The sequence below is a fragment of the Rhinolophus hipposideros genome (genome assembly GCF_964194185.1).
Source record: "Rhinolophus hipposideros genome assembly, chromosome: 3".
Lineage (NCBI taxonomy): Eukaryota > Metazoa > Chordata > Mammalia > Chiroptera > Rhinolophidae > Rhinolophus > Rhinolophus hipposideros.
The window spans coordinates 34,858,161-34,882,305 of NC_138049.1; the positions used below are offsets into that span (position 1 = coordinate 34,858,161).

The following is a 24,145-nucleotide window of genomic DNA, read 5'->3' on the forward strand; positions in this document are numbered from 1 at the left end:
TCAGGGGATAATGAAAGTACGTGTTACTATATGACTGAGCTAAAATGGTGCCATGACGGGGCATTTTCTTTTTACTGTCAACACATCTGTGCTTGGAATGGAATATCAGCATTGCCTCCATGTAAGTTTAATAAGCTTATCCTGTCAATGGCATAATCAAGTACACTGTGAAAAGGATCAGGGGCTTTCAGGGATGGCTCCAAAACTTAATTGTTTTTCCATTTATTTTTAAAATGCAAATTACACTAGTAAGTCAAAAAAATCACTCTGTTAAAAATACATTCAGAATTAACAAACGCAAAAAAAGAAATAAAGACACATCAGGATTGTAACTCTTGCCTTCTGAATATTAGGTTTATAACAAAAGCTCAGCCTAGAAAAATAGCATTCTTCACCGGATTTTGAGGAGGATACAGCTATACAACTTAGATGTTTTCCAGATTTAATCACACTACTGTGCTCACTGCTCCCAAAAAAAGACCTGTCCACTTTTTTAGTAGTCAACAACTGTTTTTTGAAATTTTGGTGGTGATGATAGTAGTGATTTAGTGGTAACTTGACTGCAACTTAAAGCAGGAATATGAGGTCTTATTCTCTGTGCATTTCAATCTCTATCCATATAACATGTCCTAGAAGGTAGATTCTTATCAGAACATGAATGTACAGTGAAACCTCATTTTAATAGTCACATTAATAATTACATTGGAATAGTTTCTGGCATGTATAGTGTTTATATTTTAAGAATCAAAGGACAATACAGTGGTAAATATTTTCTCATACGTTAAACATGCATGTCACTATAAAATCATTAGATGAGGTTTCACTGACATGTTTGTAATTTTATGTTTTGTACATGTTTGTATGGACAAGCATATACAAGCCACTGAAAAATTCAAGCACAAGTGCTGGAACCTTTTCCGTAGTTTATGTTCCAATAGTAACCTTTGTTCCTTTATCATTTTCAAATGTATATGCGTGTACTTTTATATCATAGACATCCATGCAACACATTAATGGGACTGGTTTATGTAGCTCTGGATGGGTTAAGGCCCAAAGTAGGTTAACCCAATAACCGAAACGTCATAGCAACCAAGAGAAAATGTTCTATGCCAATTTATACCTTTGCCAGTCTGAATTTCACTGTATTTAAAGGTGGTGTATTCATTTAAAAAAATTGATTTTAGTGTTTCAGGTGGGTCCAAGAAAAATATGACTCATCTGAGTTCCTGACAAGCCTGAGCTAACTATGTTTTCTACTAATGAAAACCAAATAATGCTTGAATATATTGAACAAAATTTCCTAGGAATTCAGAATATTCCATAAACACATTGACCTACTATTAAGTTTCCAAAGGCATCTTGTTGCCAACTACGTTAACAGCACAGTTTTTCTGCCACAATAATACAAGAGGATTAAAATACACTCTAACACACAACGAATCCCCCAATTACCACGAAGAGATCTCAAATATTTCACCAAGGTAACTATTGCTCCCCCCCCACCCAAAAAATAATCTCGTACGCTGAAGTTAGGAAAAAAAGTTCACCTACATAGGGTCTTCAATTTGAATTAGATATAAAAGAGTAAACATAGCTAATACATATTCAGTTGGCCTCTGTTGATAGAAATCCACAGTTGTTTCTGTGTTAGTAAAAGACATTTGTAGATACTTATAGACTTATAAAAGCACGTAGAGTGCGATAAATAAGATCAGTGAGTTATGCCATTTCTGCTTTCTGCTTCCAGTAGATTGAGTTTAGTAGATTAAGTTTTACTTTGTCCCACTTAACCGCATCAGAAGACCATATTTAAGAATTACAAAGATGACTTATTATTGTTGTGATTATTGTTACTTGTCTCTTTTTGGCCACTGCGGAGGCTCAATGGTAAAGCACTTTGCTGACAGCTGGCAGTTTTCATCCACAGACACACTGGAGCTGCTGGGCTATCCAGTCTTGTTTCTTGACTTAAAACACACAGACTCGAACTCATTCGGAATTCATAGCAGTGTGTTAGCCTAAAGGAAGTGACTTGGGGATGTCTGCACTGAGATTCTTGGGCGCACAACTTAGGTGGGTTAAGGCAAGTATGTACGTACAGCCTTTAGGGCAAACAAACTGCCGTTTCAGACTTCGGTTACGAGATCATCATGGCATGTTTTGTTTGTTTTTGCAATTATATTGCCTACATAGCCGTGGTACTGTCAAGACTTATGGAGTGCAGAAGACAGGACTCTCAAGCTACTGTGCCCTGGGTGACTTCGCAGCTTGCAGAGGCCCACCGAGTGGGCTGCAGAGAAGTCAGTGATGGCCAGCAGAGGGCACCAACACGTCTCCTTTTAAACTTTCCAAAGGCCTGGAAGAAGGAAGCCCGCTTTCAGGAAATCCAAGATGGGCGTGTCCTGCATATTTGTTTCAGTTATACAGAGGAGGCCAAGTGGAATTGGTGTGTGTGTGTGTGTGTGTGTGTGTGTGTGTGTGTGTGTGTGCGTGCGTGCCCCAGTGTATGAGGAGGCTTTGTGTTTGTTTTGTTAACATGTATAGATAGTTAAACTCAGTTGCTTCTTGCTCTTCATAAAATGCAGGAGGCCACTGGGAAACAAGTTTTTTGAAAGGTCCAAGAGCTGACATTCTGAAGCCATCTGTATCATTTTGACCTGAGAGAGAGAAAGCAAAGATGCTTTTAATCAAAGGGGGAAGCTCAGCACCTTTTGTCATCACCTCACCTCTCTAAGCATAAGAGCAAGCCAAAAAAAACCCCAAAAAACAAAAACCTTCCAAGCCCAATTGTGCTTTTAAATAGACAATTTTCCTCTCTTTTTCTTTTTGCTCAGTGCAACCTCCTGGACAGAAAGGCCACTTATGGTAATTTAAAATCCATTTCTGGGGACAAATGAAATGAATATGTATTGCTGTACAGTTAAACTTTGAGAAAGAATGTGATGTTTTCAAATGTTGTCTAATAGACCGTGGGACATTCTCACAGTTTATACTGCAGGGAGCCCAACCAGATCTCTATTTATTATGGCACATAGGTCAGTACTAGTCAAAGCAGGTAGTTTGTTAGAAAAGGGGAATGCTTTTGTACAACAACTTCATAGCGATTATTGGATCGTTGGTTTCAAAGAGGTTTACCAAACTATAAAACAACAATTAATGAAAACCTTTCCTTTTTAGATGGATTATAGGTAATCTGAAGAATTATAGGCCAAGAACATTTACCAAATATAACTGCAAAAAACATAAAAAAGACGACTGCCGGTTGACCGACTGTAGGAGTGGACACAGGACCGTGAGTGAGTCAGTTAGGCAGTGTTTTCAAAGCTCTAACCAGGCTCTCTGCCTCAGAAGATTTGCTGGGATAATGGAAGTCCCATGGCTCAAAGTGCACGTCACTGTTCAGCATTTGCTCTCCTTCTAAGGAACAGCTTTTACTTCCAGTTGCTATGTAATACTGTCAGGTAGCTTGGACTGGCCCGTGATGTTCAGTTACGCTTACTTTATGAAACTTATTTATAGCAGGTTGACAGGAGAAGGTACACCCTGAAGGACAAAGATATAGGAGATACTCAGGTCTCTGCTGCTCGGCAGGGGACGAGGTTTCTGCATGAGTCAGCTTTGATTTTTCATAGGATTTGAGTAGGCAGCAGCTCTCCAGTGATTGATTTTTGAGGTCTTCAAAGTTAAAAAGGCCCTTCTTCATTCAACACTGCATAATGTGAAATCAAAAGGGAATAAAATAAATGAAGAAAAGGGGGTAGGGTGCAGGCATGAATGGAATTATGGCAGCTAAGTTAGTGTGAAGAAGTACAACTGAACTAAAAGTCGGGAAAACAGGTTGATATTTGGGGTTGCACAACTGCCAAGTTGTGTGACCTTGTTTTCCTTTCTCTTGATTCAGGTTCCTCATCTGTAAAATAAAATCTTAGTGTTCTAGTATTTCAGGCCCCTAGGGGATGTTTTGTGGAAGCGATGGTAGTCATATTTTGGCTGGTGATTTATTACATATCTTAAGTATTTCTAACTTTCTAAAATTGAATTCCATTAAATATTTAACTTACTTCATGAGCAGTAAGAGTTGAAAGCTCTTATATAATTCTACCATTCCTTGGCAGTAAAGAAGAAAACAATATTTTTACTCCTTTTACTTTAGCATTTAAAGTATTCTATTTAACAAATCAGAAAGTTTTGTCCTCAAAGAATTTGGTGCTGGATATTAAATTTGCAGAGCCCGCTGTTGAAAGACAACATTAGAATTATAAATGCCTGTTTTGAAATAAATAGTTGATGATGTAAAATTAGCATTCTAATATTTTTATTATAGCCAATCCTTACAATAAATTACAACTAATTTATTGTAGCTTGATCATATTTATTGATTATTCCTCTTTACCAACACAATGAAATGTTGCATGATAAAAATGTTACATGATATTGTCAGAAGCAAGCAATGGTAGATGTCCTGGTTTGCTCTTGATCACAAACACATTGTTACATGGTACTTGGGCTAGTATTATATGAGTTATATTATTATCAGAGGAAATCCTTTGGGAATGAAATATAGCATATATTGATTTCTGACTTGATAAAGTCTTTTCATGAATAATGGTTAACATAATCATGTTTATACTACTAATAAATTATGTTTACTAAGCACATACTGTATGGTACATCCTATGTTTTATATGCTTTACATGCATTATTTCATTTAAATTGAGAACAATTATATGAAGTATGTATGTTATCAACTCTATTTTTAGGCTAGGAAATTTAGGCTTTGTGAGAATAAATAAAGTTATTCAAATACAGTTATATGTCCAAGTTCATAAGGAATTTTATCTCAGGCTGTTTGCAATAAGTCATCTTAACCACTTTTTCATACCACTTTGCCTTTATTTTTAATGGGCTACTTTAACATACGGCTATGATATAATATTGAGAAGAATGGCAAAGTAATTAAAGGATTTATCTTTTGTTGTTGTTGTTATTAAGCTATCTAATCTTCCTGAAAAGATAAGGAAAGGTATGATATAAATAGAAACAACTGTAGTATAGGGCAAAAGAAAAAAAAAGATAAGTAACAGAGGAAGAGAGATTAAGAAATGTTTCATAAAGGAGATATATTTTAAGATTTAATTTGAAGGTTAGTGGGGTTTCAAAGAGTGGAATTTGAAAAAAAAAAGATGTTTATGTCAAGAAAACAGTATGGACACTTGGAAAAATACACGTCATATTTGCACAAGGCAAGAGTTCTATTAGGTTGGTGTAAAAGTAATTGCGGATTTTGCAATTATTTTTAACCTTTTAAACTGCAATTACTTTTGCACCAACATAATAGTTTGGCTGAAAAAGAAGTGGCTAAGAGGAGACATAAAACTACTTAAGCCCTCAATAGATTATAAGCTTCTGGAGGACTGGGGCCAGTTTTTATTCATCATTCCATTTTCCTAGCGTGTCCTAGCATCATCTGCATATTGCTGAGGCTCAAAAGTTATTAAGGATTGAAGAGACTAGACAATATTTCAATGAAACTTTGGGGCCAGATCAGCACAGTTTCAGGCTATGATAAGGAATTTGGACTTTGTTCAGTAGGTAATAGGGACTCATTGATAATTTGGGGACAGGGGAATGAAATTATCAGAGTTATACTTTAGGAAGATTAATTTGGCATCCTTGTGGAAGATGAGAGAGGAGTTCTAAAATAAGAAAGAGAATGGAAAACTTAAGGTCATGAATGCAGAATTAGGACAGTGGTTGTGGGGATGTAAGAGGGGTGGGTGATATACTGTTTACAGAGGGAATGCTTTGAGTGGCATATAGTGTTGACTGATATCTGAACTGATAAAGTCTTTTTTACAAGAGGTGTTACCAAATACTTCCAGAGAACTACAAGGGACACAAATAAAAATGCAAGTAGGATGCATAGATCATCCCCTTTTAAAAAAGAGCTTATAAAGGTCTGCATAAAGATTAATCTCTCCACAAATCCATTTATTACCCTACACACTAACAATATTAAAAGAGAAAATGATTCAATGGTGAAGGACAACAATGACAAACACATATCTTCAAAAAGAGAAGCTCACATTTCGAAATGAATTGGAATCTTACTTTCTATTTTGATCTTCGCTTGCAATTCAGCATATCACTTGATGCTGATATATAGAATTTGTTATCAGTTGTTATCCAAGGGAATTTGCCTAAACACAGATATAAAAATCAGGCTCTGATTGTATGTCTGCTCTCTGGAGTGCTAGAGTTAAGGGTCTGATAAGTTTCAGTCTTAGTACTATGTTTCATTTTCAGTTTTAATATCAGAAAAATATAGAGAAAGAGTATTGCTCAGTTTTTGATTTCTAACACTATGTATAACTAGACTGATAGCTTATCATTTATCATCCAAATGAGAACACTTTTGAGAGTAATGGGGGGTGCTGGTAGTAATTGTACCAGGACAACCCATGTAAACTCAGACTATCCTGGGAAAACTAAAACATATGGTTTATATATAGTACATATAACTATATGTAATGTTATATCATCTTCAAAATATACACTTTTTGGGTAATTCAAAAAAGTAACATATACTTTTTTTTGTAGTCACGTACAACTAAAGGTAACTTGAGCTATGGCATTTCTGATAAGTTAAATTAAAAAAATTATGAAGAAAATGTTATTAGAATTATCCCAGACAAAACAATATGAATAGAAAAGAAAATACTGAAAGTATAGAACTGAAGAAAAGTTGCATGCCATCTATTTTATGCCACAAGAATGTTTCTTAAACAGTTTTTAGTATCCCAGAAGAATACCTCCCAAGTAGAGTACTTACATGTACATAGGCTGTAGTTGTAAATGAGATGTCTTCTGAGGCCCTTGATAGCCATAAGAATCAAAGCCACCTATGAAATCAACTGAAAAGGGACAATTGCCTTCATTAATTAACTTTTTAGAAGACATAAGCTATTCATAATCATGGCCTGACACAGTGGCCTAATATGAACTTTTAATAACCTAGTAAACTAGAAGTGACTAATTGTGGAGGAAAAAAAGAGTTCCCTCAAGATAGTGATTCACCCCCTGCCCCAACTGTGAGATGCAATTATTGCTTTACAAGAATCTATTCACTTGGGAGAAGAATGCATGGACTCCTCTCAAGCTAGCAAAACCTAATTGTAGTAATAAAATTCACTTGCACGTTAAAGACGCTATATGTCTTTTTGGTTAGTGTGGAGATTTTCTGCATCACATCACAAATGTAAAAAATAATGATGGGGCAAGCACATGTATCTATTAGCAATTTACAACACTAGTAATAACACTATGCACTGTGATTGTCAAGTACAAGGTGCTATAGTGAAGCTCATGAAAATTAACTCAACATGGCTGTCCCTGCCATTGTGGTTTGTAATCTGAAATAATCAATCACAAATAAAGATGTGGAACTATGCCTAACCAAACATTCAAATGCAGTATATACCTAGATATTTAACGTACAATAAGACATAACAAGAGTTACTATGGTAGATTATATTTTCCAAAATGGCTATAACAATATCTCCATTTCAAATGTGCTTACAATGTAACTTTGACACACCTCCCATTCAGTGGTTTGGGTCCCTTCCTCTTGAACCTGAATAGACTTTTGTGGCTGCTTTGATCAATACAGTGACACTATATGACTTCCAAGTCTAGATTCTAAAACTGTCATGGACTCCCCTCTTGTTCTTTTGGGATGCCCTCTCTTGGAGCTTTGTCACCATGCCCAAACTAGTCCACATGGAGAGAACAATGGAGAACCCATGGATATGTATTTCGGTTGACAGGCTAGCTGAGATCCCAACAGATACCCAGTATCAACACCCAGACCTGTGAGGAAAAAATGCCTCCAAATGATTTCAGCCCCTAGTTGTCGAGTCAGCCCAGTCTTAGTATCTTCTCAGCTGAGGCAGGCCCCTGATTTAGGAATTAGAGACAAGCCATTGTCATTGTGCCCTGTCTGAATTCTTAACCTGCAGAATCCATGAGCAAACTAAAAGGTTGTTTTACACACACTGTGCTGGTAGCAGTAGTAACTGGAACAGTAAATACTAAGAGTACTATGAAAAAGTTTTGTTTTTTCTTTTCCATTCCTGGATTCAGAGGTTGTGTGGTGGGGGTAAAAGAGGCAAAACAACAAAAAGGTTGACAAGATAGATGGCAGGAAGGAGAACGAAAGGGGAATAGAGACTGAATTAGGATGCCCTAGGATAGCTTTACTCTTTCAAGTATCTTATTCTATTGGCTTAGTTTTGACTAATTCTGGTTTTATTTATAAAATCCTAAGTGTTACAGGCAGAAATTGGAGAAAGGTGTGAAGTCCCATAAACTCCATTATGTCCATTTTTCTGTTGAGTGGGGGAATTTTCTTTTAATAGATTTTATTTTTTAGAGCAGTTTTTGGTTTATGGCAAAATTGAGCAGAAAGTAGTTCTCAGGTACCTCCTCTCCCCACACCCTTGCATTCTCGCCTCCTATCAACATCCTCACCAGAGTGGTACATGTGCTACAGTCAATGAACCCACATTGACACGTCATTACCACCCAAAGTCCAGAGTTTACATCAGGGTTCACTGTTGGTGTTTTATATTCTATGAGTTTTGACAAATCTACAATAATATGTATCCACAAATTTAGTATCATATAGAATCGTTTCATTGCCCGGAAAAAACTTTGTTCTTTGCCTTTTTATCCCTGCCTCTCCCCTTATCTCTAGCAACCACTGATCTTTCAACTATCCCCATAGTTTTGCCTCTTTCAGAATCTCGTGTAGTTGGACTCCTACAGTGTGTAGCTTTTTCCGATTTCCTTTTCACTTACTAATATGCATTTAAAGTGCCTCCATGTCTACTTATAGTTTAATATCTCATTTCTTTCTACTGTGAAAACCCTTTTATTCAAGGCAGACTTTCTCTTCTCATCAAAAATAGACTAGTATAAAAAAAGAGACCCTGATGTTAGAAGGATCAGGGTTTAAATATTAGTTTGACCACTTGCCTGCTGTGTGACCTTAGACAAATCTCTTAACATCACTTAAAAAAGGGATGATAATACTTATTTCATATACTTGGTGTGAGGATAAAATAAGATAATGAATGCAGAGCTCTGGGTGAGAGACATATGGTGTGGAAGAAGAAAACTAAAAGCCCCTGAAAAAATTTAGGACTCTTCTAAGCCCATGCAGTAAGGAGAAATAAAAAAGACAAAATGTTTAATTTGGGACAACTATGGAACTACACCAAGTATTTTATAGAAGATGAATTAAAAGAGAGTGAATCTCTTTTGTTTTCGAATTGCCCACATTTGTCTTTAGCTAATATAAGCAGTACCAGAAGCGCTATGTAATAATTGAATGACAACTATATTTAATGACTATATTTTGAGAAATTATTGGCCACGACTGTAGATAGTGCTTAAATTCTTGTTCATTTGGGTTTCCTCTTGTCGATACTGACACTTAATTAAGGACTGATTTGTTGAGAGATATTCACAGCTTTAGAGTTTTCTTGTTCTGAGATTCCCCTTTAGTAGGATGGTCCACACCCTAGTGCTGGAGAATAGAGTGATTAGAGTCGATGAAGAAAATCAGGGCAGATATAAACAGTAAGGTCTCCACTGATATGGAGATCCAAGTCAAGCTCAGGTTTATTAGTGTTGGTGTTGCTTAAAAATATTTTCTTAACTAGTTTCTAGGCATTTCAGATGGATGGCAGAAAAAGCCAGATGGCAATTATAAGCCAAAGAATATAGAGTGAACCAAGGGATAACCTGATGGAATCATGATGAATCTTCAAGTCCAACAGACGCTGTGTTTCCCGGAAAATCAGACCTACCCCGAAAATAAGCCCCAGTTAAGATAGCAGGATGGACACATTTAGTGCATTATGGCGATGTTCCAGAAGAAGATGATATGGCTGTATTTGAATAAATGTAGATTGTCATACATGAAAAAATACGACATCCCCTGAAAATACGCCCTAATGAGTCTTTTGGAGCAAAAATTAATATAAGACCCGGTCTTATTTTCTGGGAAACACGATAGAATCAGGGCCAAAAATGGGAAACAAAGCTTGAGCCTGATACAATGTACCTTCCTAAGACATGAGAAAAGGCCAGAAGGGAAAGGAGGTGTGCCCTGAGCATGTGGTGCAAATGGAGCTTGAGTGTCTGGGGCTTGCTCTTACTAGCCATGACCTGTCTGGTGTGTGGCTTCGTAGAACTGGCTTGCAGCTACTCAGCTGGGAACAATAGCACTAAAGCTCCGGTGGCAGAATTGCAAATGTTCTGATCATTCACATCAGCCAGGACCATGGAAACTGGGGACTTTCTGGGATTTTACACATGGATTTCTTTCTCCTTACCCGGTTTTATTTTGCTTCATTGCAACCTATCTCCAACAGCAGGTGATTCAGAACCAAGATGAGAAAAGAAGAGGATCTAACTGTAATCAGGATGGATTTTTACCATTTCACTCATGGAGTGACGGGAGGTTAATATTTAAACCAGAATCAAAAATAAAAATAAAATATAATTCGGGTGGCCAGTTGGCTCAGTGGTTGGAGGACAGTGCTCATAACGCCAAGGTCGCCTTCGATTTCCACATGGACCAGTGAGAAACAACAGCTTGAGCTTGGAGCTGAGCTGCCAATGGGAGGCTGGATGGTTCAGTGGTTAGAGTGCATTGCTCATAACACCAAGGTCGTCGGTTCAATTCCCACATGGGCCATTGAGCTGCACCCTCCACAACTAGATTGTAAAAAACAACTTGACATGGAGCTGATGGGTCCTGGAAAAACACACTGTTCCCCAATATTCTCCAAAGAAAATAAAAAATAAAAAATAAAATAAAATACATTCCTGACATTGTAAAATACTTAATTCCTACAGTCCTTTCAGGTGGTATAATTTATCTTTACAGTATTGTTGTGAGGAGGATAGGGTAAGAGTAATTATCTTCATTTTACAGATAAATACAGATTTATTGGACTGCGTGGGACCACACACCAGCTCAGGATGGGACTAGAAGACAGGCATTCTCTTTTCTTATAACTATACTGAAAAAGCATTTCTGTTTTTGACTCATGTTATTCTAGAAAAGTTCTGGAATGTTATCAAAGGTTTTGCATCACATTTTGGATTAAATCTCAAATCTTCAGGCTTTCCTTTTCCTTTTATTGTTTACTTAAAAAAAATTTAGAGTTCTTCAGTTGAGTATCTGTTGGTTGTAGATGTCTCCCTTTGTTATTTAGTCTCCAGCATCTTTTCTCTGTTGTTGTTTTTTTTTTAAAGAAAATTTACTCCTTCATCTTTGTCCTATCTCCAATTTAATATTCTCAGAATATTCTGATATGAACAATAACCAAAGAAAAACTACCTGTGCTGGATTTGCTAGTAATAGTTATGAATAAGAAGTTTTGATTTTCTGTAATGTATCTTTAAGAGGTGATAAGGTAAGTGTCTTTCAAGGTTTAGTTCATTTCCTTTGTGTCTGATAAATTGTGCAGACATCATATAAACATTGAAGCAGTCCATTCTTCTGGAAATTATGTATTTTCTCAGTCCCGTCTTGTGTAACTCTGATTATAGTGATGGTTTTCAAAGTAAGGAGGGATGTTTTCCTTAAAGCCACTTGGTGGACTATGTTATTTCAATGCTTTATTTTCAATGCTTATCAGAAAATGTGAAAGACAGAGGAAATATTGAAGGCTTGAATTAGAAATAGGGGACTGAAAAAAAAAAGATGAGAATGAGTACAAGATAAATGGAGAAAGAGGTAGAAAACCTAGGACATGCCACGTTTTTGAATATGGGGGAGGGGGAAAAAAAGGCAAGATGCGAAGTTCACTCAGAAATTATTTGGCTAGGAGAATGTTGCTGCTTTTACCAGAACAAAAAAGAATGTCATGAGGGAGTTAGTGTTTGGCTTCATTTGGAAATGTAGTGTTTAAGTTGTAAGTGGCACATACAAGTGGCAAAAGCCAGGAAACACGGGGAAAAAGGGAAATGTAATTAATTGGTGCAAAGCAAATTGGGGACTTGCTGGGATTTTAGACATGGATTTCTTTCTCCTTACCTGGTTTTATTTTGCTTCATTGCAACCTGTCTCCACCTGACATGTTATAAATCTACTTGTTTATTTGTTGTTTCTATCACTATAGTGTAACCTGTGTGAGAAGTACTGTTTACTAGTGTTTATTACAGTCACTCCAGAACCCAGAGTGTAGTCTGGCTCATAAAAGACCATCAGTATAGATTTACTGAATGAACTCTTTAGATGCTATAGGTTGTAAAGAAAAATAAGGCAATTGACTGGAGCATGAAAAAACTTCCAAATGCAATTTGACTGGTTATTTCTACTCTTTCCTTCTTAAGGCCTTGAATGATAATAAAGAGACAACCTCTTATAGAAGATCTGGAATGTGAGCTGTTGTCTGGGTCTTGTGAGATTAAAAAAAACCAAAAACGTTTTGTTTTTGGATACCAATAGGGAGAAGCCACCACTGTAGTCTCTTTGATCTAGAGAAGTGGAAGGAAAGAAGCTAGGACATCCTTTAGCATCAAAATGACTAGAGTGAGAGGGTCATTCATTAATGAATGCTATTGAGTGTTGCAAATGTAGAGAATTGGTGCAAAAACCATTTTTCTCTCTCTGGCCAATTTATATCATGTTAAACAAGTACATAACTGGGCAGAAATTGAAAAAAAATAAAATTTGTACTTGCTTACACTTTGCCTCATTGGAGGTATTTGCCTTGGGTCCTCTGAAGACAACTCAGGACTGTTACCATTTTCTTTGCAGTTGCTACAGAGTTTTCTCTTTGCCTCAGCTTTCCTATCTGCAACACGGGTATGTTTACATCTGATCAATGGAGGCATAGAGAGGTCCAATTGTTTTAAATTAGTAAAGCACCATATCAGTTTAAGAACTATGATTTAATAGCACTAACAACAGTCAGATCTTGAAATTCCAAGTAAGAGAAGAGTGCTTTTTGAATAAATATTCTTTGCTAAAATATGTTCCCCGTTGTGAGCTTCCCTTTTATTTAAACATTTTATTCATGAACACTGAGTCCGGCAAACCTAAAGCTGTCTTTTTAAATACATGCTGGCAATGAGGTATTGTAAAATAAAACTGTATCTTGGTTTTAATGACAAAGCCACTAGTCAACATACTCGCTTTTGGAGACAGAGCTGGGAAAGGCCATGAAGGGAAACAGTTCTGAAGCTAAGCTTAAATATTTAGGAGAACATATTGGAAGACATTAAAGAGTTTGTGTGGGCCTATGAAAATAGAGCATATATCCATTATCTCTGCAGGTAAGGATTTCAAGGTACTTATCTCCAGTTGTACAAAAGAAATTTAGACCATAACCAACCATACGCCAAATTCAAAAGAACTGCCTTTCTTCCACACAGACTTACTTGCTGGCAGCAACTGAGCTTAGTTAAGTGTGAGCTTGAGGTATTCAATCCGGGCTAAAATCCCTCAGTGTGGAGTCTGAGATTTTTTTTTTTTTTCTGATTAGGAAAATACAATCCTTTATAGGGGCACTTTATCTTGTTGTTGCTTGAAAGGTCACCAAAGTGTTATGCTATGGAGAGCTTCTGGCAGGCGAAGCACACAATGAGGGAAATGGGACATACTAGCTACATCACTACAAATGCTCCACTTCGTAACCCTGTTCAGCAAATATGTATTTCCTCAGGGTCTTAGAGTCCTATTTTCCATATATTTCTCTTAGTTGTAACAGAATCAGATCTTCAATATTTTTAAACTTGTTAATGCATTTACATATGCTAAACAATGAAAGTGAAAAGCAATCACCACTGTGGTATCATTAAAAAAAATATATACATATTTATTTAGAAATAGTTTGAGTAATCACTTTAAGCTTTTGGTTCTAAAAACTTATTAAAAAATGAAATATAAGTTCCACTGAATAAACTGTTTTGTCTTTTTGCTCTTGCCTATTTCTGTCAGCTCTCAGTGAGGGTAATACCTTAGATGAGATTTGAAGAAACACATGCTGGTCTTCTGCTGAGACCAGGATCTTGCCATCTAACAGTGTTCTAATAATATAAAACAGTGTTACTTTCCAGGGAAGCTGTGAAGGAGTATAAAGACTGAGGGCTTTGGAGTTAGAAGACCTGGGCTCATGTTGTGCCTTCACTTCTTATGAGCACCCTACCCTTAAGCAGGTCACACATTTCTTCCTCCATAAGGTGGGGATGATAACACAATTCTAACTTCATAGGGTTAAGAATTGTGGGAGAAAGGCAGTTTTTTTGAATTTGGCATATGGTTGGTTATGGTCTAAATTTCTTTTGTACAACTGGAGATAAGTACCTTGAAATCCTTACCTGCAGAGATAATGGATATATGCTCTATTTTCATAGGCCCACACAAACTCTTTAATGTCTTCCAATATGTTCTCCTAAATATTTAAGCTTAGCTTCAGAACTGTTTCCCTTCATGGCCTTTCCCAGCTCTGTCTCCAAAAGCGAGTATGTTGACTAGTGGCTTTGTCATTAAAACCAAGATACAGTTTTATTTTACAGTACCTCATTGCCAGCATGTATTTAAAAAAGGCAGCTTTAGGTTTGCTGGACTCAGTGTTCATGAATAAAATGTTTAAATAAAAGGGAAGCTCACAACGGGGAACATATTTTAGCAAAGAATATTTATTCAAAAAGCACTCTTCTCTTACTTGGTAATTTCAAAATCAGACTGTTATTAGTGCTATTATATCATAGTTCTTAAACTGATATGGTGCTTTACTAATTTAAAATAATTGGACCTCTCTATGCCTCCGTAGATCAGATGTAAACATACCCATATTACAGATAGGAAAGCTGAGGCAAAGAGAAAACTCTGTAGCAACTGCAAAGAAAATGGTAACAGTCCTGAGTTGTCTTCAGAGGACCCAAGGCAAATAAGAGAATCATATGTGTGTAACATTTAGAGGCATGTATATTAAAGGTACATGATGGATGGATTTGGGATCTCATCTCTTTTTGAAAGGGATTTATACAAAGAAAATGATTTGAACTATGCTTTAAAAATGCATATTAGGTTCTTTTCTTAGAGGATGAGTACTTTGTATGATAATTTACTAGAGTTTTGTATGGAATGTCATAAGCATAGAACTCATCAGCAGAAGCTGAGAAGAACTGAGGTAGGCCTATAGAAAACCTTCCACTGCCCACTTAGTTGGTTAACTGTGGTCTGACAAGCAACATGTGTGATATATGTGGAAAAAAGGAAAGATGTTTTATATTAAAAGCTACATAGAACTGAGTTTCCACATTTCAAGTGTTTTGGGAAATCACCTTCTAAGTTATCCAAAAGCACAGAGAGAGGCTGGAACCTGCCTGGTTTGTGGTCTATGAGGCTTTGACACAGATGTAGGCAAAGGAACTATCCAACGGAGGGGCAAGAATAAAGACCTTGCGAGCTCATGAGGTCAATGCTTGGTGGAAGGATTACTTTGGAGTAACTTTTTCTCTCAGATTTGGGCAGGGTGGGAAGGAGACAAAAGGATAATTGCTGGTATAGTGTGCTGCTAAAGTTCTGGGGGAAAAAATAAAGGATGTTATGTTTGATAGCATTGATTTTTCTCAGATTTGCATGCTAGGCTTAAGGAGCTTGGAAAGGTTTGAAACAGGTCCTGAAAGCACTGTCAACAGCAGAGGAATGAAAGCATTGTGAGCAGGAGAGAGCATACAGCTGTGCACAGCGACTTCGCAGGTACTATGCAGCAACCCAGGATTAGAAGTGGAGAAACTGAACCTGAGCTTTATCAGGCATAGGTCTTGAAAATCCAAGCATAATGCAAATGCAAGCAAGAAAGAAAACCAAGGGTGCTAGTGAGAGTATCACCACCATTACTAATCCTGGAACTGCATGATAACTAGAAATATCCAAAGTATGAAACAAAGGTTCCAATGGAGGGAGCTTTCCTGGAGAAACATTTCTCCAGGAGGAAGGCTGGAGAACAAGGTGGGAGAAAAGATAGGTGTTACAGTCAGGCAGAGAATTTTGGAATTGGTGATTTTGGAGAAGCCTCCTTTCTCCATAATAAAGGCAATCCAAATTAGCCTTCTTGATGAAGGAAATCAAGGGGGTAGATGCAGTGAATGGTGATGAGGGTGGTAAGAGCTGAGAAGGTCAAATATTTGTAAAGCTAGAATCAGAAAATTATGTATTCAGATATCTTTAATACTTCTGATAGATGTGGAGAAAGAAGCGTGCAAAATGTGATAAATTAACTAAGTAAACTTTACCTTAAAGGTGCTTGGACTCACTTTATGCCATGACGTTTGGATGGATTAGATTTACCAGTGTTTGTTTTGTTCTTTTCTGTTAGAATTGCTTTCAATTATATATAACATGCGTTTCAGGTGAAATTGAGACCAGTTACTTCAAGCTATAGGTGGGCTAGCTAGACATGATGGCATGTCTTCTCAACTGACATCCAGAATATATTTAGAGTGCATAGCCCATTTAAATGCAATGATTTTAACTGGGCGTGGGCACATTAATGTGTATATTAGGGAAATAAAAAATAAAGCATGCGTGCTATAATGATCCAATATAGAAATATTTCTTGGCTTGAAATTTTTGTTAACATAATCTGTGTATCATTTGCAGCCTCCAGAAAGGAAAATCACAAAGCTCCTGAGCCTAAATTAATCATGTTTTTAGGATGACAGTTGCCGTTTCCGGAAACAGAATGTCCAGTGGTTACTCTGACATTTTTATCGATACTTGGAAAAGTTGAAACTGAGATTTGCTATATCGAGCTCATTTAAAACACTTAATCCTATGTAAATTATGATGTACATTTGGTAAATATAGATCGAAACTGTAGTTGTCTTTAGAAAAGGCACATTTGTTTTTGCTAAAGTCTACATATCCCTCTGATTTATATTTTAGGTTTCTGCTGAAATGTCACTTCCTCAGGGAAGAATTTCCTGTCTTCTTAACTGGTCCAGATGGCCCTGGGGTGCCTTCTCATAGCACCCCTCCTCTCCTTGTCAGAACTTCAGTGTAATTCATTGTGTGAAATGTGCTGGATTGAAAGCACCAGGAAAGCAAAGGCAGTATTTGTTTGGTTCACTGCCTCATCTCTCACTACTAATACAGCCAACCAGAGAGCGGTTACTCAAGAAATATGTGTTGAAAGGGTCTATCTCGAGTATCACAATGGACTGAGGCGGGAAGTTGACTTAGAATCAGGAAACTTAAGTTCTGCTCCCAGTGCTGTCTCTACATGACTGATTGATTTGGAGCAAGTCAATCTGAGCATTCCTTACCTCAACTGTAAAATTAGGGGATTAAGGTAAGTGATTGCCAGGGTTGTTCATAGCACTGTGATTCTGCACAATTCCTTATTTCTGGGATTGGTTTATGTACCGGTGGTACTGATAAAATGTTTAAAGTGAGCAAATCTGCAAAGGCACCGTGAATGGGAAAAATTAGTACAGAACAGTTATTTTCCTCCGGCTGTCACTAGTATTATGCACCGATTTTACGAGTCAAGTTTACAGAGAAATGGTCTACTGAATAGGATATATACATATATATGGCATTTGGAACCTGAGACATGAAAATTCCCAAATGAGAAACAGTGATGAAAAACAGAGGGGCTTGGGAGAGGAGAATAGGATTGACAGGTTTGGCGCCATCAGAAATATTGTCGCCCCATTCAATTTAGTTCAGTGATGAAGGTGTATGGATGTGTGACTATGTGCTTCCTTTGCCTCTCTGCTCTTGGGAATTTCTTTAACATCAACTTCATTAGTTACAAAGGCAGCAATCCATATCCAATTTTCTTTTTGTGTCAGGATTGTTCATGTATAAACTAGGGTCCTTTGTTGGAAACATTTGCAATTAATCCTATAAACCAACAAACCAAAAATGCAAATTTTGCACTGCCTGCCACAGCTGACCCTGCTGACTTTGAGCCCTGACCACCATCTATTATACACAAAAATGAATTGAAATTCCCACTTTGGGCCTAACCTAATTTCAAGTGATAATAGGCATGGATTCCCAGAAGCACTCTATGCCTCTTGATAGTAACATCCTAATTTCCTTTCCTGGTAAATGTTTTAAATAAGATTTTAGCACCAAAGGAAATTAACCTTTAAATTAATTGTAATTATAAAATGCCATTGCTGATTTTTGTCTTCAGCCTAATTACTTTCTATTATTTAAACAAACTTCACCTCCTGTGAGCTTCAAGTTTGTTTCTTCTTCAGTCCCTGGCACACAATGCCATACCAATCCTAGTGGAGGCCTCCCTGAGTTCCCGCTGCTAGAAGTGCCTCATTTAAATGTCACACAGGACTGAGGGTTTGCCCTGCGCTCGCTTATTTACAAGGCTTTCTTTCAGAGCTGCATGTAAGGTTGCTATGCTCAGATGTTTTAGTTCCGCATACCTGGTGGCCATCCTTAGAGATGCAGTGTTTTTCAGTCTTCATGCTGTTAAGAAGGAAATAGCTAAGCCCAGCCTTCTGTTTCCATTAGATGCCACTTCCAAAACCAAAGCACAATTGGACATATTGAAGTGGTCACCCCCGCCACTATCATTTATCAAAAGACTAACTTTGAAGGTTCTTTCTCTGCACGCCTCAGCTTCTGAGGGCTTTTAGAGTTCTGTTTCCTGTGCCAGCACTTTGTCTTGCTCTCATTTGTTCTTTCGAGATGGGACTAAGGGACAAGCAACTTTATTTTGTGAGCATGTATGTCTACATTCTGGTGCTCAAAGCATCCTATCTTTCTGCCACTCAGCTGTTTTCTTTCTCATGTTGTCACCAATGCGAGGATCAAGAGGAAACAAATACAGAACCCCCATTACAGGTGCTCTGGGTATCGAAGAATAATTAGAACAGAAGATTTTTCTCTCAGTCATTTCTGTAAATGTCACCACTTCTCCCTCCAGTCACATGCTCTAGCATTCTTTTCTGTTGAGGCTGATTTAAACAACTTGGATATTATTAATCTAATGAATAACTTTAGTGTACTGAACAACAGGCCTCCTTTATTACACCCGGTAAAGGTCCTCCTTTGCTTGTCTGAATATTGTCACCACAACATTGATTCTTTAGAAACAAAGTCCTCGTGCTTGCTTTGGCAGCACATATAGTAAAATTAGAAACAAGATCCTGATTCTTTTGAATCAATAAAGGATAGAAATGAATCCATTTCTTTCCCTTTTTTAAATTGGGAACATAAGATTTATTTTTAAATGTTCATAGTGTGCATGTGTATGTATGAATGTGTGTGTGTGTGTGTGTGTGTGTGTGTACAAAGCAGTATAGTATAATGGAGGAGACATTATGAGAAAGGGGGAGAAAATGAGATGTAATTGTTGATGAATCAGACTCCGATTTAAAAGTAAAGCTCATATTTTCTCAGTGACCACAAGAGGGAGGAATGCAATAGTAGGCTGAAAAAGAGACCAGTGTTAATTTTGGGAGACTTAATGAAAAAATTGTATGTGTCACTGTTAGGGAATGCTGTTGTCATTGATAAGTATTTGCGTATGATTGACAAGAGGCATATGCACATGCAGGCATTTGTTTCAGGTGTTGGTCATTTATTTAGTCTTTTACTTTTATATATGACAGCACAGTTTTGGTTTTCCTTTTATTTGTTTAGAAAATGACAAAAGGTGCTTTGTTTTGATTGGTTATTCATTGACTTAGCATAAACTGGGGTCTAGGGACAAATCACATTTCCTTAGCAGTTTCCATATAGTCCAGAAAATGTTTGTGGAGAGTTGACTGATTGATTCATTTATTTCCCAGATACTTACTGAGTCGTGCTCTAGGTTGGGGATATGTTAGGTGCTGAGAATATACGTAGTCGTTGTCAATGCAGGTGTGGTGCCCAGTGGCCTCCCCTAATACTCTCTTACCCTGAAGGAGTCCGATATGTGCTGGGCTGGTGACAAAAGTTCATGAAGAAGCTCGGTCGCGTTGGACACATCGTTTAATCTTGTGGTTCTACAGAATTAAGGTGTTGAAATAGAGCTATAGATAGTAGCTTTCCACCGTTTTAAACGCTTCAGTGTTGTTAGTCCAAAAGAATTCTGAAGCAGAACGAAAAGTCATTAAATTAAATAAATGCAGAGCTCCTGTGTTTTGGGGAGTTGGGGAAGGAGCAAGGTGACACCGTCTACCTTCGTCCCATTATGGTTCTAGAGAGTATGGCTAGAGATTAGCAGCATTCAAAGTCTGGCTCTCCAGGCTCTGATAACGTGATGATTCTGTTCGGCGATGGGGCAAGAAATGACAAGTTTTATTTTTGTGTGAAGTTGCCAGATATGGACAAGATTATTTCACTCAGTCAACTTCAGAATTATAAAACAAATCTTGTAAAGAGGTGATAAAACAGAGTATACTACTCTTTCTTTCATTTGATTCCTTGCATATGATATGTGAAAAGTAAAATAGACACATCGTTCTCTTAATTTTACCTGTCTATCTGACACCCAAAAACTTGGCACCTTTTTTGAAGTGCTAATTAGGTTGTCTTTGTAGAGTGATTTATAAATAACATGAAAGAAAGCTCAGGCTACCAAACAGATGTATAGTATGGTCCTAACAACCAGACAGAAAGAATGATAGATAGATAGATAGATAGACAGACAGACAGACAGACAGACAGACAGACAGATAGATAGATAGATAGATGATAGATATAGGAAAGAAAGAAGGAAGGAAGGAAGGAAGGTAAAAAAGAAGGAAGGAAGGAAAGAAAGAAGGAAGGAAGGAAAAAAGGAAGGAAGACTAGGAGATATATAATATGCCAAAATATTAACTGAGAACCAGAATTTAGAATTGTGGGGTCATTCTGTTTTTTTTATTTATATTTTCTATACATTCTGCAGTCAATGTACATTTCTTTATAAAAGGAAGAAACAAATATTTTTTTATATGTATATTTTTACTTGGAAATGTTTGTATCAGTACAGTGGAACTAAATTTTAAGAGACACTAGATGTCCTTACTTTGGATATCATTAGTTTATTACAAAAGAGACATGGAAATTATTTACATGATGAGATTTGAGAACTTCAGTGGAATGGGCAGCTTCACGTGATGCCATGTCAGTAGTGATTGATTTCAGTCTACATACTTTCCAAGAATGTCACCATCTCTAAATAAGAAATAATCCTTGTCATCTAGAACTCCTTTGGTGCCTCCATATTCTGGAAGAAGAACTTTATCTCCAACTTTCACGCTACCTGGTTGAATCTCTCCGCCCTTTCCTTCAGAGCCGGATCCAACAGCTACTCCTGTTGCTTGCACTACTTTTCCTTGAGATTTGTCTGGAAGCATAATGCCTCCCTTGGTTACAGTTTCTGCAGCACTCCTTTCAACTAATACTCGGTCAAAGAGGGGGAGAAACTTTCTAAATGCCTGTCCTGCCATGACTCCGGCAGCAGCAGTTCATACTCTGCTCTCACGCCGCGGCCGCAAGGACAGACCTGCAGTCCGGTTTTCTAGACACGTGAACTTTAGCCAAATATTTTTTAATGGTGGAATTTGCCTCCCTGCTCCCCTCCTCTAGCCTCTTCCATAGGTGGGAGAGTGTATGATTGTGCTTAACGAACTGCATCCAAACTCAGTTATCCTGACAAACTGGAAAAATGATCAAAACACAGAAGATAGTTCAATACACAGAAGCTTAGGTCAGCAGGCCTTAGAAGAAAAATCAAACAAAAATAACAGAAAATTATTAGCCTCAGAGAAGTGAATAATTTCCTGTGGTTTGCTTTTCAAATGAAAGGGTCTATAAATCAATTGTGACTTTTATCCAAGGCCCGTTGATTTTGAAGAATTCAGGACAGGTTTTTATGAACTTGTGCTTGGTTGGTAGGTTCATGCATATGTGCATCTATAAGTTTAAACATCTAGAATTCATTTTTAAATACTTTTTTTCAAAATAAGTTCTCGTAGCCTATACTTTAAGTGACATTCCATAACTTCTCCAAATGATTTGAATAGTTAATAACACTTGCAAATACACTGAATCTCTTTTAGAAACGACAGTGTCTCCTTAGAAAAAGGGACACATTTTTAGAGGATCAATGTTTAGTTTTAGCTTAACTATTAAAACAAAGGTTTGTAAGACCACAGAATAAAAATTGAGAAATCAAATGATAATGTTTCTTTCTATTATCAATTAGTGATATTTACCAGGGCTGCATGTTGTCCTTTTAATTGTCAGGTGTAACAATGCTAATGAAGCAGAGACATACTTTCTCAGTTCCATCACTGCAAGTAGACGTCCAACTGTGGTGCAGGAGAACTGAGGATTGATTGAGAGAAGAGCTACATATATGACAAAAGGTGCACCAGACCAAGAGTCTCGGAGCATTTTATTTCTTTCACAGAATATTGTAAAAGAGAACAAGTAGAGGGGAATAGAAAATACTGGAGGTCATAAGGAAAACTCAGCATGGCTGGCAACAGATGGTACAGTGAGGAGCCAGCCACAAAGACAGCTCAGCAAGGGATGTCTGCTTTCCTGGAGAAAACCTTTTTTTCCTATGACACATTGTTGGCTTTTCATGAACAAATATATAAAAGTATGTTGTGATGGCTGCCCCACTCAAAATAGGCTTCAAATGGCAAGACACACCCTCTGGGGCAGGGTCCCAGCTTGTGAGGAGCTACTCATCTGAAGGCAGATCACCCTGCCCCATAGCAGGGGATGCTGAATATACTCCTGTCTGGAGGCAGGAAGCATGGAGCCCAAGGAAGATGGTAGCATTGCAGCCTGGAGCCTCTTACCCACAGCCGTTTCATGGGCCAGTGAGCCAAAGTGAGGCCCATTCTGTGTCCTCTAGGCATTTTCAAATATCCAGGAGCCACATGGTGTGTGTGTGTGTGTGTGTGTGTGTGTGTGTGTGTGTGTGATGTTATGGACTGAAGTGTGTTCCCCGAAAATGTATATATTGGGGGCCTAACCCCCCACGTCATTGTGCTTGGAGATGAGGCCTTTAAAGAGATAATTGATGTTAAATGAGGTCAGTTTCTTGTAAGAAGAAACAGAGACACCAAGGGCATGCACGCACAGAGAGGAAAGGCCACGTGAGGACAAAACAAAAAGTCAGTTGTCTGTAAGCCACAGAAAGAGGCTTCCGAAAAAACCGAACCTGCCAACACCTTAATCTTGGACTTCTAGCCTTAAGAACTGTGTGAAAATAAATTGCTGTTGTTTAAGCCACCAAGTTGTTGTATTTTGTTGCAGCCCCAGGCAACTAATAGCTGGGGGCGGGAGTGTTTGCATCTTCCTGTTTGACTTCTCTGTTCCCAGGGTGGTTGTTATCTCCTGGGAGGCACAGTAGATGGCAGTGGTGTCCTGTGATTTGCACAGCCAGTCAGCCTGTCAAGCTGTGGCTCAGGCTTAGATAACTCCAGGGTCAGAGATGTGAACTCCAAGGTCCAGGCTTTTCCATAAGAAACAACAACAACTTTGCATGAAAATGTCAATATAAATATTAATCAGACTAGGCTCTAGAAAAGCAAATGACATACTGTTTAAAAGGAAAAATACGGGAAACAAAATTCTCAGGCATTTGAGGTGCCTGCAGTCTAACTCCCTCTTGTTCAACGATGATTCATTGCTATTTCGGGAGTCTAGTTTGAGTCTTTGCTCCTGGAGCCTGAACCCTCTCCATAGCTCCCAGAGGTTTCTGTCTCTGAGGCTTCCTGGCTACACTTATGGCTGAGGCTTGAAGTGTCAAAACTGAGCACGTAGCCTGTCAGCTTCAGAACGATGCCGAGAATACTTGAATTATCCAGTTGCCATAATTGAACTCTTATCTCCACAGTCCATTCTCAGCACAGTTACAGAACCAAAACTGCCCTCTCTTCCTCATGAGGCTCTTAGGAACAGAAACTGAACTCATTTGGCAGGCAGGTTGCTAGAACCTCCTCTTGCATGACTTTCCTATCAGGATGCTTCATTACAAATCCACAGCAGGTAAGAGCAGACACACGGAGATCCGCTCCCTGTTTACATAGATATTAAACTTTTCCTATATGTCAGGGCTTACTTTCTGAGAGCATCTCTGTGTGTGTGAGT

The 24,145-nt window shown here is 37.8% G+C and overlaps 2 protein-coding genes across 10 annotated transcripts in view; both read right to left on the reverse strand.

Annotated features, from left to right (window-relative positions):
• Positions 1 to 75: 75 nt before the first annotated feature.
• NKAIN2 (sodium/potassium transporting ATPase interacting 2) overlaps positions 76 to 24,145 on the reverse strand; it is a gene marked incomplete at its 3' end in the record, with an annotated part of 885,500 nt that continues 861,430 nt past the window's right edge. For 3 of the 9 annotated variants that reach the window (XM_081041436.1, XM_081041438.1, XM_081041437.1), the window contains 3 exons: positions 6,833 to 6,914; positions 6,112 to 6,200; positions 77 to 2,657 (listed from right to left, as the gene is read on the reverse strand). In XM_081041436.1, coding sequence (XP_080897562.1) covers positions 6,176 to 6,200; positions 6,833 to 6,914 — 107 coding nt within the window. Of the gene's footprint in view, positions 2,658 to 6,111; positions 6,201 to 6,828; positions 6,915 to 24,145 lie in introns of those variants that run through there. The other 6 variants (XM_081041444.1, XM_081041441.1, XM_081041442.1 and 3 more) reach the window with 3 other exon arrangements.
• Positions 21,175 to 21,483, reverse strand: LOC308494135 (10 kDa heat shock protein, mitochondrial-like; the record flags this gene model as incomplete). The annotated part of the gene is made up of 1 exon (XM_081041524.1): positions 21,175 to 21,483. One exon carries the CDS (start codon positions 21,481 to 21,483, stop codon positions 21,175 to 21,177), a length of 309 nt encoding a protein of 102 aa, XP_080897650.1.